The 15,707-nt window shown below is 40.2% G+C and overlaps 3 protein-coding genes across 6 annotated transcripts in view; 1 reads left to right on the top strand and 2 right to left on the bottom strand.

Annotated features, from left to right (window-relative positions):
- The window catches only part of LOC134812495 (helicase SRCAP-like), a 30,108-nt gene extending 28,049 nt beyond the window's left edge, over nt 1-2,059 (top strand). For all 4 annotated transcript variants that reach the window (XM_063819958.1, XM_063819957.1, XM_063819956.1 and 1 more), the window contains exons 30-31: nt 1,180-1,296; nt 1,514-2,059. In XM_063819958.1, the coding sequence (XP_063676028.1) occupies nt 1,180-1,296; nt 1,514-1,615 (219 nt within the window). In that variant the 3' untranslated portion in view covers nt 1,616-2,059. The remainder of the gene's footprint in view (nt 1-1,179; nt 1,297-1,513) is intronic.
- Nucleotides 2,060-2,129: 70 nt separating this feature from the next.
- On the bottom strand, nt 2,130-4,889 carry LOC134813264 (uncharacterized). Its single transcript, XM_063820954.1, has one exon. It carries the CDS (start codon nt 4,887-4,889, stop codon nt 2,130-2,132), a length of 2,760 nt encoding a protein of 919 aa, XP_063677024.1.
- A 2,555-nt stretch (nt 4,890-7,444) lies between these two features.
- On the bottom strand, nt 7,445-14,068 carry LOC134812737 (FACT complex subunit SSRP1-like). Its single transcript, XM_063820280.1, has 17 exons — nt 13,990-14,068; nt 13,689-13,798; nt 13,116-13,191; nt 12,849-12,954; nt 12,649-12,737; nt 11,422-11,621; nt 11,086-11,221; nt 10,835-10,938; nt 10,532-10,660; nt 10,232-10,383; nt 10,024-10,102; nt 9,674-9,834; nt 9,370-9,545; nt 8,992-9,222; nt 8,721-8,878; nt 8,294-8,371; nt 7,445-8,132 (listed from the first exon to the last, which is right to left on the bottom strand). The coding sequence occupies exons 1-17, from the start codon at nt 14,047-14,049 to the stop codon at nt 7,778-7,780; spliced, it is 2,400 nt and encodes a 799-aa protein (XP_063676350.1). The 5' UTR covers nt 14,050-14,068; the 3' UTR covers nt 7,445-7,777.
- Between the last annotated feature and the right edge of the window lie 1,639 nt (nt 14,069-15,707).

Raw genomic sequence — 15,707 nt, 5'->3', positions numbered from 1 at the left:
AATCATCGAAAATGGTTCACTATCCTCCCTTTACTGCAGAACAACGATTGTTCGTCTACCTGAAGAAAGAAAATGGGGTGTTCTACCCTCAGATTAAACGACAATTTCAGATGAAATTCAACCGACCACCCCCTTGCCGGAAAAGCTGCTTTGACATTCATCACAAGATCAAGTTTACGTTTTCTGCACACGATCGGCAAAGAGTCGGCAGAAGACGAACTTCGAGGACTGTAGAAAACATCACGATGGTTGTTGGTGACGTGATGGACACACCTAAGATTGGCACCCGGAAACGAGCTCCTGCCTTAGACATCAGCAGAACAACCCTTCAGCGAATCCTAAAGCAAGACCTTTCTCACCGGGCCTACCGAATCACAAACTTTTGGACCGTGATTTCCAATCGATGATAGATTTCGCCAACACATTCCTGTCGAAGCAGAATGTGGATCCATACTTTGATTTATCCTAAAAATTTGTGTTTTCCTTTCTAGCAAAGTCATCATCGGTATCCAATCAAGGCCTAATGAACCTCATTAATACACGCTAACGCCTTACTCTTGATCAGATTAGGTGACGAGATCACTAATTGAGTGCAAATATCACTGACTGAGTGCTCGGATCACATATCCGATGGATTTTAAAATGGTCATAACTTAGCCATATTTTAACCAATGAACTTGAAACTTTTGGAAAAGTTTTCAATTATCAAGCCAAATGTGTGCAAAAAAGTTTGAGTTCTTAGCTTAAAGCGTTCTCATTTTATGAAGACAATAGTGAAAAAGAGGGAGTGTCACGCCACGCCCACTGTAATTGGGCGTGGCTTACGAAACTTTCAGGAAATATAAGTTTGACCCATATCTATAATCTCTGAAATTTTGGTGCAATTTGGAGACGAATTACGTGAGTTATAAAGAGGTTGCGTGTGGGTAGTCACTTATGGGCCACCCTGTAATTTGATATTCATTCGCAGGGTTACCTCATAAAAACTGTTAATAATAAATTCGTATAATTTATTTGGGCTAGAAAACACGTGCCCTAACACAATTAACTATAGATTAGCTTTACTGGATCTTCCCATAAAGAAATGTTAGGTTTACTTCCGTGTTGCTCTTATCAGTTCGAGCCTACTCTTATAACGAGATAGTGTATTATATAAAGTTGTATATTATATCCAACCAGGGAGGCCCGTATGTAGCCCCGATCAGAGGGAACGTGGCTAAGGGAGTAAGAGCTATGGGAGCAAGAGGGCTACCTCCTCAAGTAATGGAGGAACACAGCAGACTCATGTCGCACCAGGTAACATTCCGGAATGTTGTTTTTTAGTCTTGTTGATCTAGATTGTTATTTACTTTAAATGTCGAGCTAGGTTTTATAGCGTCTTCTCAAATTTACAAATATAACAAATTTATAATTATAACAAATTTATAATTATAACAAATTTATAATCTATAACAAATCCGCATACTTTAATCGCAGATAATTTTAATGCATTGCTTAAACTATAAATCCTCAGGTTGTAAGAGGTATGAGTGCTAACCATGGCAACCCAATGTCTCCCTCTCCCCACAGACTAGCATCGCCTCCCCAAGTAATGCAGCAGATAAAACGAGGGTGAAGTGATAACCATGGCAACACACCTCATATTCGAATGTTCAGATCGGAACTGTTTTAATTTAAATGTGAAATATTTTAGACGATCAGTCGACTATGTCTGATATTTTATTGGAGCTGTGAATGTATTATAGAGATTAGAGCTTCATAGACCAAGTCATGTACAAACTGTACTTGAATACAATTGCTCTAATTTACATGCACTGTGAACTAATAAATTTTTAAATGGCCCAGATCTTTATCTTTTAATCTGTTGCATCATTTTCACATTTTATCTTTACTTTCATAGCGGTTTTTCGTGACGAAGTTTAATTTTTAGCCACAGTATAATGTACTTACATATGAAACCTAGACTTATTCAGGGAACAAACCTTTTCGAGTACGATTATTAACAAATTCCTGTGATATATTCGTAAATATTATTTGAGACAATCTCACCATTACACGACTCACTTCGTTTTCCATTTGTAACTAACTTGGTAACTTGGTAAGGTTTATCGTCGTAGCAGGAAGGGTCATCAGATGTCTGACCACCGTGATGGCGTGTAGTCTACCAAGGAATTCGACCAGCTGCACGTATAACCGGAAACCGGAGGGTTATCCGGTATCAAAGCAAGAAACTTAGACAAACTGACTTTGAAGCTGGCAAACGTTTTCTCGGCTTTCACTTCACTCGGCACCTTATTCCACAGTTTGGATCCTTTTACTGCGAACGAGCTATCATACAGTGTCTGGTTTCTCATCGAACTCGACTTTGATAGAGAAGGAACAACTGCTTTAGTGCCATATCTGGATGTTTCCACAAACTCGATGCTACAGCTATTTGGAACAACGTTATGGTACGTTTTCCACATCACCAAGATGATGTATCTCTCCCTTCTCCGTTGCAGGGACATTAACTTCAAATGAGCTAGCCTCTCCCAGTAGTTTAAGCTGTATAGACCACCAATGCGGCTTGTAAAGGTACGCTGGACCCCCTCCAAAAGCTGAATCTCTGTCGTCTTGACTGGGTCCCACAGCGGACAACAGTACTCCAATAAGCTTCTGACTAGAGACTTGTAGAGGGTCATCATAACCACTTTATCCCGTGTCTTAAACACACTGAACACCCAAGACATTTTACTTCTAGCTTTGGTGACCATATCCCCGACGTGTTTAGACCAGCTCAGATCGCTTGACACTTTTACACCAAGGTCTCTAACGTTTTCTACGGGATAAAGAGTGACGTGACTAGAAACCTTGTAGAGGAGACTTTCTACGTAGAAGGGAAGTTCACTTGATAAGTTCCTCTTATTGTGTAGGTGGTTTAGGAGTTCGAACTTCTGCTCGTGTAACTTCATGTTGTTACATAGGGACCAATCTATAATGCTGTAAAGATCAGTCTGAAGAAGTTGGCAGTCTTCAAGGCAGCTAATTTGCTTGGAAACCCTAGTATCGTCTGCAAAGAAGCTCACTCTAGAATGCTTAACCACGTCCTCTAGGTCGTTGATGAACAACAGGAAGAACAGTGGACCTAAAACACTGCCCTGAGGCACCCCGCTTAACACCTTAGCGCTGTCTGAATGCACACCGTTCACGACAACAACTTGGTCACGACCAGTTAAGAAGGATTGAATCCATCTTAAGAGCTTCTCCTGGAATCCATATCTTTTCAGCTTAAGAAGAAGTAGATCCAAGTCGACTTTGTCAAAAGCTTTCGCAAAGTCGAGGTAGATTGAATCGGTGTCCTTTCCTTTCGTGAAACCTTCGTAAATGTCGTCAAAGTGCTCCAACATTTGGGTGAGACAGCTTCTATTTGACCTGAATCCGTGCTGTTTGTCCGATAACAGATCATTAGAATCAAGGTACTGGGTCATGTGCTTTCTGACGACCCTTTCATACACCTTCACTACGTGAGAAGTCAGCGTCACAGGTCTATAGTTTACAGCTTCACATCTGCTACCTTTCTTGAAGAGAGGAGTGACATATCCGGTCTTGTAGTAGCTTGGGACGATGCCAGACGACATAGATTCTGTCCAGATGAGATAGATAGGGACCGCTAAGCTAGAGGTACATCTTTTCAGCAGGATGGAGGGGATGCCATCGGGTCCCGGTGCAGAGTCAAGCTTTAGTTCCGATATAGCGTCCTTTACGTGGTCGAGAGTGAGGACAGGTTCTTTATCTCGACAAGTAATGGGCGGCACCGCAAATTCAGGCATGGATTTGTAGGGGCAGTTAGGGTCACTATAGACTGAGCAAAACTGAGTCTGGAGGATGTTCGCAAGATCCTTCTTCTCTGTGACAAGCTTATTTTCACTATTAAGAAGAGTTGTGATGTTTTGCTTCACTTTGGAGAACGATTTCGCGTAGGAATAAAAGTATTTCGGATTAGCTTTTATCTTATTCACCGCTCTCCTTTCGCCCTCATCAAAATGGTGTACTATAGCTTCCTTAATCTCAAAGCTGATTAATCCGATTTCGTCTTCAAGCTGTTTCATTCGAGCATGGTCGCCGCTGCACTCTGCCGCTGAAAGACGATTCTTGAGTCTGGACTTCTTCCTTCTCAGCGAGTTATAGACATTCGGTTTTCCTTTAGGAGGTCGTTTCCTTGGGACATTTTCAAGACAAACGTTTAGCACTTTACGTGTAAAATTGATCGGAAATTCTTCAAAGGTAGTGGAACCTCGAACCTGTTTCCAGTCCACACTACTGAGAGCTTCGTTAAGTTCCTCGAAATCGAAATCAGTATGGTTAAAATCTAGAGCCCGAAAGTTCATTTCGTCCAGATACGTGAGCTTAGCTTCCTCGAGTAATGCAGGGTTAAAAGAGAGGAGAGCATTAACCATGTTGTGATCGGACATTTCTGTAGCTTCACAGCTTACATCGCACACCAGCCGATCGTTGTTGCACATTATCAGATCCAGCACATTGCTCCCTCTGGTCGGGGTTGTAACCATCTGGCTGAGCAGGTGAGTGGACATAAACCGTATTAAACACTGAGCGGAGAGATTGGAGTCTGATGTGCCCCCACTTCGGATTTGGAGCGTTTCCCAATCCACCTGTGGTAAGTTAAAGTCCCCTGTTACGAAGAGGTCGTAGTCGCTCGGAGCGCAGTTCTCAATAACATGAGTAAAGCTGTCCAATAGTTTTGAGAAACTGGCGGCCGTTGCATCAGGAGGTCTGTACGCCACTGCAACACAGAGTTTAGCAGAGGGGTAGAGATTGATGATTCCCTGACAAACACTATCATCAAAACTCTCTGATAGGGAGACTGGGATAGAAGATAGAGAGTACAGCATTACTCCCCCACCACTCCTTTTACTGCGATCACACCGAGATAGAGAGTATCCTGGAACCTCTAACTGAGCATCATGGTGGTATGATTTCAGCCAGGATTCTGTGATGGCGATAAAAGGAAACAGGTGTCCGTCCTGTCGCTTCTCGTCTAAGTGACCTATAAGGTCCTGCAGCTTCCACCTCCCGGCACTCTTAGCGGAGGGGTTTAAGCTCCTAGCGTTTAGAAGTAGGAGGGAAGAGAGAAGGGAGTATTCGCCTTTTTTGGGCGCCCAATATCATCTTGATAAAACACATTCCCCATCTGGAGGATTACTAATTACATCTTCGAAACTTTTTGTCCATTTATATTGTTTTCGACTGTGAATAATAGCGACGTAAAAATGAAACACAAAGGACTAATCAACTTATATTTTCACAACTAAAGTTCCTTATAGTTCCTTACGAAATATATTAGTAGTGGTAGTACGCTACGTTAAGGTTTCCAACATTTCTCCAACTGCTGCTTTCATTGTCCAACTGTGTTAAAATGGCACCTGCACATAGTAACTCAGCACCTGTGTTCTATTGTCTCCGTCCTGCGCCCCCTTGTAATCATATGACAACAATTATAACCTTCATTGTTGTGAAATAATCGATTCTGTAGATTCTAGACGTTAATTCTCTTCCTGGCTGAGTGAATGTCATTGTAGTAATCGGTAGTTAAAGGTAAACAACGGCAGCTGAGTTAATAGTGCAGTGTTTAACTTTATAAGCGCGGGGGTGGGCGTGTTTCTTCAGCTGATAATCATAAAGAATACTTTGTATCCCATTTCTTTGACGAGATGATTCTGCTGCTGATATTCCTCTCTGTAACTACTTGCAGCGCATTCCACACTGACAATATCCAGGGGGTCTCAGTGATAAAGGACAACTTCCCTACCAGCCAGGCTAACGTGGAGTTTGGAACTGGGTACAACACCGTGAACTTGCAGAGAACCTACAACTCCGCGGTGCATGTAACTAAGGGTCTCCAGAGAGGAGGCTACATTGAGTGCACCTACAGGATCAAGCTTTGTAAGTCCAGGGAGGAGTTTCTGTCATCTTTCTCAGGAGGAGTATCCGCTTCTGGCAGCTACATGGGGGTCGAGGGTTCAGCTTCTGTCAGGTTCCTCAGTGAAACTAAGATCACCTCCCTAGACTCGGTGCTGGTAGCCAGCGTTGAAGCTATTACGGACACTGAAATAGCAACTCAGGCTAGATACACCGAACAGGGACAGACCCTGCTGGATAACGAAGATTTTGCCAAGTTTGTAAGGTCGTATGGTACGCATTACCTCCGGAAAATAATTTTAGGTGGTAAGATGTTGCTTGTCATGAAGTTCTCTAGTAAGTCTTTGGAAGATAAACAGGAACTAGACACCAAGTTGAAGGCCACAACAGGTACCTTCGCAGCTGAGGCCGAGTTCGCTGCTAAGATGCACGAGATAAGCGAGTCTAGTTCTCTGGAAGTCTCTCTATATGCCAGCGGGAGCAACACAGAACCACCCAAACCTGAAGTTCAGGCATGCATCCAGTACGCTATCGACTTCGCTAAGAGTGTTTTAGAGTTCTCCACTGTTAGAGAGATAGAGTACGCTGCGGTCTGGACCATTCCTGGAACCCCAGATTCCTTTAAACGTTTCCTCTTTCCTCTCCAAGCTAGGACGGACCAATTAGTAGGGATATCCGTCAACCTCCTGGATGTGAACTCGAAACTAACTGATATGCTTGCACAAAGGGACTCAGATCTCGCCTTCTTCACTTCTCAAGCTTGGGAGAAATTGTCTGAGCTGAGGAACGAAGTGAGGTCTCTTAGGACTGAGCTCCAGAGGAACTTCCAGACAAGTCATTCGGAACTGGATGAACTATCAGCCCTGATCAAAGCTTACTCCGGGAGAGGAGAGCTGATGTTACAAAAATCGGAAGAGATAGCAGCTGTTGAGCGGGAAATGGGGAACAGTTTCGTGTTGAGGAGCGGCAGGGGAGGGAGGAAGTACATTTCAACTGATGTGGGCGGTTATCCCAGACTTGACAGCAGGGCTCCTGTTCCTCTCAAATTTGAGGACCGTACTGAGAATGTGGTTACTTTTAAGGGCGGGCACGTTCTGGTACGGAATTTAAAGGACTCCAGAGTACTGTGTATGGGAAAGAACAAGTGGTACGTGTTCTGGTACAGTGGGCATTACTGGTCAGACAGCAAGTGCCAGTGGAGGTTAGCCCACGCTACAGACGTGAACAAGGTTACTCTAGAGTACGGAGACAGAGTGATCCTGTATAACAAATACTGGCCTCACTACATCATGGGAGTAGACGAAGCAGAAGAACGCTGGATCTCTTGTATCCGCGACTTGGCCGCTGGAGACAGAATAAACCAGTGGGTTCTTGAAAAGAGTCAGTAATATTTAATTCCATATTCATATCGATGTAATCATTATCATATTTATCTGTTATTCCATGTGTTTTATTTGTAGTTCTCAATGGCCGTAGAAGACTGAAGTACCCAAAACATATGTACAAATTACCATGAATAAGTCAGAATAAAGGGATTTTAATTTTAGAATTTGCAATAATAATTCTGATGTCCTTTCCAGAAACAATTCAAATTAAAAATGTTGAAATAAGAATACAGTTAAAAGTGCATTTGAAACGGACTTATTTAAAAGTCTACAGTCCTCTTGTCACGGGTCAGACGATTTCCTGTCGTAGGGTGGAACACGAGGAGAAAATTGATGTTAGGGAAGTGAGAAAGTTTCTAGAGTCCCAATCGCTCCTCTCTTTAGATTACGACTACTAACCCTAGATTCTAACCACTAAATCTGTGAGATGAATAACCAGTCTTTGACCACAACCAATCAGTAATTACAAATCATAACTAGTCAGACTCCGAGCTTTTCGGACTCGGAGGTGCCTCTCCGTCCGTGTACTCCTCGTCCCCGAAAGTGTCATCAGGTAAATTAGCTGGTGCTGAAGTAGGAGCGCCCCGGGACCTCATGCTCCTTTTAGGGGGAGGCGCCTTTTCTTCCTCTGAGCTGCTCTCTTCAGGAGGAGCCACGTCACTGTCTTCTGATTCTGATTCATCCTGTTTTGAGGAGGTGGCTGGCTCTTCTCGCTTCCTCTTCTTACTCTCTTCTGGAGCTGCTTTCTTGGGGGACACGTCGCTTTTGTCTGAGTCTGAGTCGTCCTGTTTGGAAGATGAGGCTGGCTCCTCTTTCTTCGGGGGCGAAGGCCTAGAAGAGATTACATAAGTTCAGAGTAGGTTACTGGTTAAGTATAGTAAATATGGTATTCAATCTAGATCTTTAATTGAAAAGTACTCGATACATATCGCAAAGGACAAATCGATCTTTACAATAATTAACCTGTCAAGGTTTTTAAAAGTTATATTTACTTGGGTTTCAAAGGTTTTTCCTCTTCAGAATCCGTTGATAAATCGTCATCTGTATTGATCATTTCTTTGCTCTTGTACCTGTGAAATAGTGCAGTGTACATGCTTATTGCTTATCGGTTAAAACAGCCTGTTGAACGAGAAAGTAGTTGTGTGATGGGTCGGGAAGAGTCTGAATGTAACTCGATGATTTTATACAACAGTATATAAAATGGCAACAACCTCAGCCCAAGCAGCGTGCGTATGCGCGCGACGTACGCGCGTCGCGTGTGGCCGGCCGGGAATGAAGGCGCGGGAACGCGCACAAAACAAACTAATGAGGTCATCGCGTTTTCCAGATATTCCTCACTTCGCTAACAAAGGAGAAATTGCCAAAGCGCATTGATATATTCGGCCTAGTTAAGTTCGAAAAATTGAAATGTTTACGAACGCCGTTGAAGATGGTTTTGAAGAAGGTTTACTGCTCTTCTTCTTTGTTACTATAGGAGACGAGGAGACAGGTCGAGGATTTAGAGCGAGGTTCTTGTTGTATTCGATTATTGACACGTTATATTCTTCTTTCATTTGATTAGCTTTGCCCTCGTACTCCTAAAATAAATTGTTACCAGAAAACTTTGTAACTTATGTTATGTTAAATCAATATCTCAAGGAAACTAAGGTGTGGGCAGTTACCCTTACAAGGAAGATGAAGTTAAATTTACCAGTTTGTCGTCTGCGGTTAAACCTCTCCACATTTCTCCTGCTTTTTTAGCTATCTCTGTAACAGTTATGCCGGGGTTTTTGTCCTTTATACTACCTCTGTTTACTCCTAGCCACAAAAAGTATGCTGTTGGTGGCTTTTTGGGTTTGTTGGGGTCCCTTTCGGCCTTTCTCTGAGCTTTAGTTTTCTTTCCGGTCGGTTCTTTTCTTTCCCTCTTCGCTTTTGGCGAACCCTAAAATAAATAAACATATTATTTAATCTAGCTTCTCAAAAACAAAGTTTAAAAACACAACCTCTCACTTCGAAGAAGATGGATCGATTATATGAAGTCACAACATGACATGCTGTTCTTGGTGCAGATTTGGAAGGTATTGTAAACCTTTTGTTTGCCAATAACAGTCTCCTTGGCGACTTTCTTCTTCTTTTTCTTCTTCTCATCTCCTTCTCCCTCTTCAGTTTCGCTTGATGAACTGGGTGAAGTATCTGGTGTCTCTCCAGCCACAAAGTCCTCATCTTCTGATTCATCACTGTCATCATCACTGTCCCTCGCTTGACCTGTGGTAATATTAATCATTGTTGTGTGTTGCGAGCCTCCTCAACCACTTCAGATTCTTTTCTGTTATTTATATTGATTAAACGAGTAAGTTAGAAAGTAACTGGGATATTAGTTGATTATAATTTACCTTCTTTCTTCATCTTCTCCAAGTAGTGGTCGGGTAACTCGTTGTCTGAAGCGCTGCCGTCTCCAAAGTCATCAGCAAATGTCTCATCGCCTCCAGCCTTGGTGTTTTGTATTCTTATCTTCTTACCCTTCAGGAAATCAAATAGTTTGGAATATTCTTTCCTGGGAATGGGAGGTTTGATTAATATATTTTTTCTAAAGAATAGAACGTTAATAAAGATATCAAACGCATTTTTCACCCAATAAAAGTTGATCCAGCTTAAATGTAAAGTTATAATTCATCAGCAATCTCTGTCTGCCGGTTTTTATATTAAACATCGAGTGTTTTAAAAGTTTGAAATGGTAACTTACTTCTCGATACTAGCGAATATGTAGTTTGCACCAGTGTTAGTTTCAATTTCAAGGTCAAAACTTCTGCTTTGTCCAACGCCTAAAAATAGTTTAAATCTTGTTATATTGTGAAGAAAAATAAAATAAAATTAAACTTCCAAATTGAAACCGTACAAAAAAACTAAACTTGGTAAAAGTACAAGGAAATGTTCTGAAAAATAAAACAAACCTGAAGCAACACGGGAGAAGTTAACGGAGGAGGTCTCATCAAACCGGATATGAACAGGAGGTTTAACAACGAACATAAACCCTTTCTCCAGTGGGTACAGGAACCCAGAGTTAGCCTTGTGAGAGCACGCTATAGCTTGACTACCTGCTGAACTGATAAACAAACACTATTAATTATTTTATCAAATAATAGATTTTGTAGATTAAAGAGGGAATCACTCAATTTTCCCTATTTGTGAAATAGTAAGAATTACAGACATCTAAAAAATATACAGAGTACAATCCTCTTCTTTGTAATTACCTGACGAAGTTCCCGGGTACAAATATTTTCTGTCCTACTACGAACTTCATAACTTTACTAAAGGTTTCATATGTGGGTCCTGCCATCTCCTTTTGGAGCTTCCCTTCGTATTTAGTTGCTATCGTTTCCCTGAGTAAGAATATATTAAACATAGGGGGAGGCGGAGGGGCTGTAAAGTGTTTAAAGTGCGAATTTTTCACAGTTCGAATAATGATTTCGTTGGTTAGTTTAAATAACTAAAAGTAACTTGTTTTTAACTAAGTGAGACTAAATTAACTCTAAATAACTAAAAGTACTACTAACTCATCTAGTTCCAATGTGAGATCGCTCCAGTCATCCTTTATAAACTGAATAACCAGATGAGGGTAACGGGTCTGACCTTGTCTAATTGGAGGATCTGTTGAGATCTGAGGAGTTAAATCTACTTTAGTAATTAAAATATCAAATTAGTTGATTGAATTGGCTGAGTACAAGTGAACCGGTTTCACTGTTAGGCTCAATAAGTAATAGGAAGTTATTCAGTTCACAGCAAAAAGGTAATTTCTTTTACTAACCACGAAGTAAACAGATCTCTGGTCGTTGTGCGGGAGAAGGAACATTCTTATCATAGTACTGTAGGGAATCTTGTAATCGTAAGATTTACCGTGAAGTCGGAGGAAACTAGGGTACATGTCCACATCGTAACGTCCTCTAATTATTTGAAGTTAGTTGAACATCTTAAAAACAACTATTGACCACAATTATTAATCATATCTTACATAAGATAGTTATAAACATTAATTTTTGCTCGATTTCTACCAAAACAACATAGAAATTCAGCACTTTTAAAATGTTCCTGCAGTACCTAGAAAAAGCTGATAATCGAATATATTTTTTTAAATTTGAATGACCTGGGGGTTTGGAGGAGCACTTGTTCGAACTTAACAATTACGTCACCAGTGGCCTTGATGACGTCAGCATACTTCATAACATTCCTGTGGAAGTTATCAGCAGGGATATCGTCTGAGTCGTTTGTTATGTTAGGAACGTAGAATCTCATTTCAACTAGACTCATATCGTTATCATCGTCTTGGTGGAACTCAACTGTCACCTAAGAGTGAACATTAAGTAAAACATGTGTTAGAGCTTTCGCTGACGTTGAGGTGGAAAAAACAAGCCAATATCGAGTTTTGTAGCCACAATTGCCCCGGAATAAAACAGTAAAGGATCACAAGATAGTTAAGTGTCATCAAACAGTCTAGAAGAGACAACAACACCTCATCACAAGCATGTAAAAGACCAAGATGCCTGACTTGCAAACTCACGGAAAACAACGCTGATGGGAAATTTATTGTTAACAATCAGATATGTGAACTAGATATGAGTTTAAATTGTAGTGATGGGAATGTTATATACGTAGCTCAATGTAAGTTATGTTCAAGCGGCTTCTATTTTGGCCAGACATGGCTACCCCTCAATATACGCATGAATAACCACAGAGCAGCTTTCAAACCAGAACATTATAATAAGTCATCATTAGCTCTGCACATTCACGATGTGCATTATGAAATGTTAGATGATAAACTTTCTAGTTTTAACTTTGGGATTATCCGTAAATGCAATAGAGATGACCTGAACATGTTTGAGGATATGTTTATCGAGAGATTTAAAGCCAGGATAATTGGTTTAAATAGGAGCAAGGTCAGTGGCAATTAATGTTATCTTTGGTTCAGGTCACACCTCACGTTCTATCACTGGGTGTACGGCTATATTTTCCGCTTCCTAGCTCTCACTTTTGTACACCGAGTTTACTCTTTGTTTCTTTTTCTGCCCCATGAGTTTGTAACTTTACAATGGATTTTCAGATTATTTAACCGTATGTTTACTAATATGACATATTCTTCTGATATCAGTTTATTAAATTTTTGACTTCTGCTAGGTGACACTCCTGTGGATGGCCCTCAAAGGCCGAAACTAGTTGAGTCTTCAGCAGATCACCCTGGAATACGAAGTAAAACATGTAATATACTTGAATGATAAAAGAGTGGGGTGATTTTTACTGATCTTCATTCATTGTTATTGCAACATATTTTGCTTTATTCAACACCCAAGCAGGATAATGAGAGAAGGTAATTCACCTCATTTTTATTAACAGTAGCAGTTGATACATCAGGTAAGGGCACCTCAAACAAGGGTTTCTCGTCATTGTGAAACACCATCAGAGGTCCTGGATGACATACAAAATGTCAATTGTGTAGAAAATATTATAATTAAATATACCAAATAAATAAATAAATAAATAAAAAATATATTTTGAAAAGTTTTACAATTGGCATACCAGCAAAATCAACAGATCCCCAGTTCCATCCCTTGACAAACGGTTCCTTCTCTGTGAATGTAGCGTCATAATGCTCTCTGATAAACCTCTTTATCTGTTCCTTGTTCTGTTAAATAATTAAATAATGACGATCGTGTTAGTTTAAAACAACAAATTTAGTAGTTTTATTGTCTTCTCCCCTATCAAGCTCTATCAGCTATCTGAAACTCTGAAAGGATTTTAATGTTTCAAACTCTTCTCAATATATGGAAAATAAGTTAAACTTACCTTTTCTTCGAGGCCAACAAACTTAAAAACAGCATTACTGTTAGTAATAACAACCAGTTGGTAACCCCGAGATGCTCTGAAAAATATCAAATGTAAATAAAGGATAAGTTGCAATAATGAAATATTATTCAGTGCTAGCACATGGCAGAACTGAGTAAAAAGTTTTATAGCTGATAAGTTAAACAAGTCAACATTAGAGTGATATTGAACAGTGCCCCCCCCCCCCCCCATATTACAGTACAGTGATATTTAACAGTGCCCCCCCCCCCCCCCCATACAACAGTAGAGGTAGAGTGATTTTTAACAGTGCCCCCCCCCTCTTATATTACAGTACAATGCTATTTAACAGTGCCCACCCCCCCAATACAACAGTAGAGTGATATTTAACAGTACCCCCCCCCCCCCCAATACAACAGTGGTGATATTTAACAGTGCCCCCCCCCCCCCCAATACAACAGTGGTGATATTTAACAGTCCCCCCCCCCCCCAATACAACAGTAGAGGTAGAATGATATTTAACAGTGCCCCCCCCCTCCCCCACTACAACATATTATTCTCGTCAATTGCACATACCTCATCCAGTGTGTCTCACAAATATCAGCTGATCCAAACTGATCAATCTTGCCACTACTTTGGGCCTTGAACATGAGAGCTTTAGGATGAAACCTCAGTCTTCCGAAGCACTGAATTTTATTTATTTAGTATTTTACAATGTTGCATGAATAAAATTGAAATTTGCTAATATTTATTGCGGTACAAACAGGTTTTGTTTGCCGTACAAAGTTTTGATTTTTGTTCGGTTGTAAATCATGATGAAATGTGTGGCTCATGAAATCGTATAAAAAGGGCAAAAACAGTTTAATAAATAAATTACCAAAGCTCCTCTGACGATAGCAGCGACATCCTTATAATCAAGTCCCTCAGCATCAGTCATCCTAATTTTATATTGTATTATATAGATATTTTATATTGTATTATCTAGATAGCTATAGGTCTAAAACAATTTCAACAATCAGAGACATTAGCAATTAGGTAAAATTCTGTATTTTTTTAAACATGTCCATTATCTCAAAAGAGAACATTCATTAAAGAGCACATTCAGCAAAGATGGAATCTTAAAATATGCAGTTCGAGAAGACAAATGATATAATAGATTTAAACAAAGATATCGCAAAGAACCTTCAAAACCGAAGTACAACTTTAATTATACAGGGTGGGCCAAAAGTCAGTACCCATACATTGGCCTTAATAGCTCAGTCACTGAGTGCCCAATTGAAATATTTTTTTCTGGTATGACTTACTACCACCACTGGTTCGAGGAATTTGTCAAATTGAAAAATATTCGTGTTCATTTAAAAAAATTAAGGTTCATTTTCGCATTTATACATTGATTTGATAGTTTGGATAGTCGGATCGAGCCAAATTTTATTGAACTGTGTTTGGCCATTCAAATTACGTTTGTCCTGAAAAAATGAGAGTTGTAGCTTCTCAGATCACCGAGATACAAAGCATAACGAGTTTATTCATTACCTGTGATCAGGTGATTGGATTACCTAATCACGTGATAAGGTGACCCCGTTTACCACCCCGTTAAACATAATGGGAATCGTTAAGGCTGCCCAATTAAGGTGTCGTGTCACGGTGTCATATAATCACCCAGTCAATTTTGTAAAGTTGTAAACGAGATACAAAAAATGCTTGATAACTTCGTCACTTCAAATCTGTTTCACATCATTTTTTCAGAAATTAGGCGTCCAGCATGTACAGAGAGAACAATATAGGTGTTTTAATATTGAATGCGCGTGGTTTAGAATATTCGAATTTTCAAATTTTGGCGACGGAATCCTCGAACAAGTAGGTACAGTATGCCATCTGCATTCTGCAAAGCTGCAAACAACAACTCTCAAATATAAAACACAGCGGAGGATTAGCACCCAACGTATGGGTACTGACTTTTGGCCCACCCTGTATAAGTATTTCTACTAGCATAATCACGATAATAAGTTCCCATACTATATAATTCTATTGTTACAGTAAAGAACTGATTTAACATTCAAATAGTTTTTCGCCGAAATATGTGTTGACTGATGTTTGACAAGTCTACTTCGATGAGGTGAGAAGAATGAACTTCGCTGGTGTTCTAAAAGATGCGATTATGATCTTTCCGAAAACTTGTACAGTTTTTGGCCGAAATGAGTTTTTTCTAGTTTCTAGAGTGAATATTCAGATGTCTTATAAGGTCTGATTTACGAGCTGATGCATACGGACAATCTGAACATTTAAATGGTTTCTCTCCGGAGTGAGCACTCATATGTCTTTTAAGGTCTGATTTCTGAGCTGCTGTATAGGAACAAATTGAACATGTAAATGGTTTCTCTCCGGAGTGAGTCATATAATGTACATTGAGGTTTGATTTATGAGCTGTTGCAAACGAACAATCTGAACATTTGAACGGTTTCTCTCCGGAGTGAGCACTCATATGTCTTTTAAGGGCTGATTTTTGAGCTGTTGCATACGAACAATCTGGACATTTAAATGGTTTCTCTCCGGAGTGAGTCAGCAGATGTCTTTTGAGGTTTGATTTCATACCTG

The sequence above is a fragment of the Bolinopsis microptera genome, chromosome 3, assembly GCF_026151205.1.
Source record: "Bolinopsis microptera isolate Bmic1 chromosome 3, MBARI_Bmic_1.0, whole genome shotgun sequence".
NCBI lineage: Eukaryota > Metazoa > Ctenophora > Tentaculata > Lobata > Bolinopsidae > Bolinopsis > Bolinopsis microptera.
This window is presented reverse-complemented; position numbering and strand designations above follow the sequence as displayed.

Excerpts from the sequence above, each read along its gene's own strand:
- LOC134813264 (XM_063820954.1), bottom strand. The coding sequence starts at position 4,889 with ATGCTGTACTCTCTATCTTCTATCCCAGTCTCCCTATCAGAGAGTTTT.
- LOC134812737 (XM_063820280.1), bottom strand. The coding sequence starts at position 14,049 with ATGACTGATGCTGAGGGACTTGATTATAAGGATGTCGCTGCTATCGTC. Across the intron at positions 10,384-10,531 it reads GTACCCGGGAACTTCGTCAG|TTCAGCAGGTAGTCAAGCTA; the intron begins GTAATTACAAAG and ends TTTGTTTATCAG. Across the intron at positions 8,133-8,293 it reads GAAAAACCTTTGAAACCCAA|GCCTTCGCCCCCGAAGAAAG; the intron begins GTAAATATAACT and ends AATCTCTTCTAG.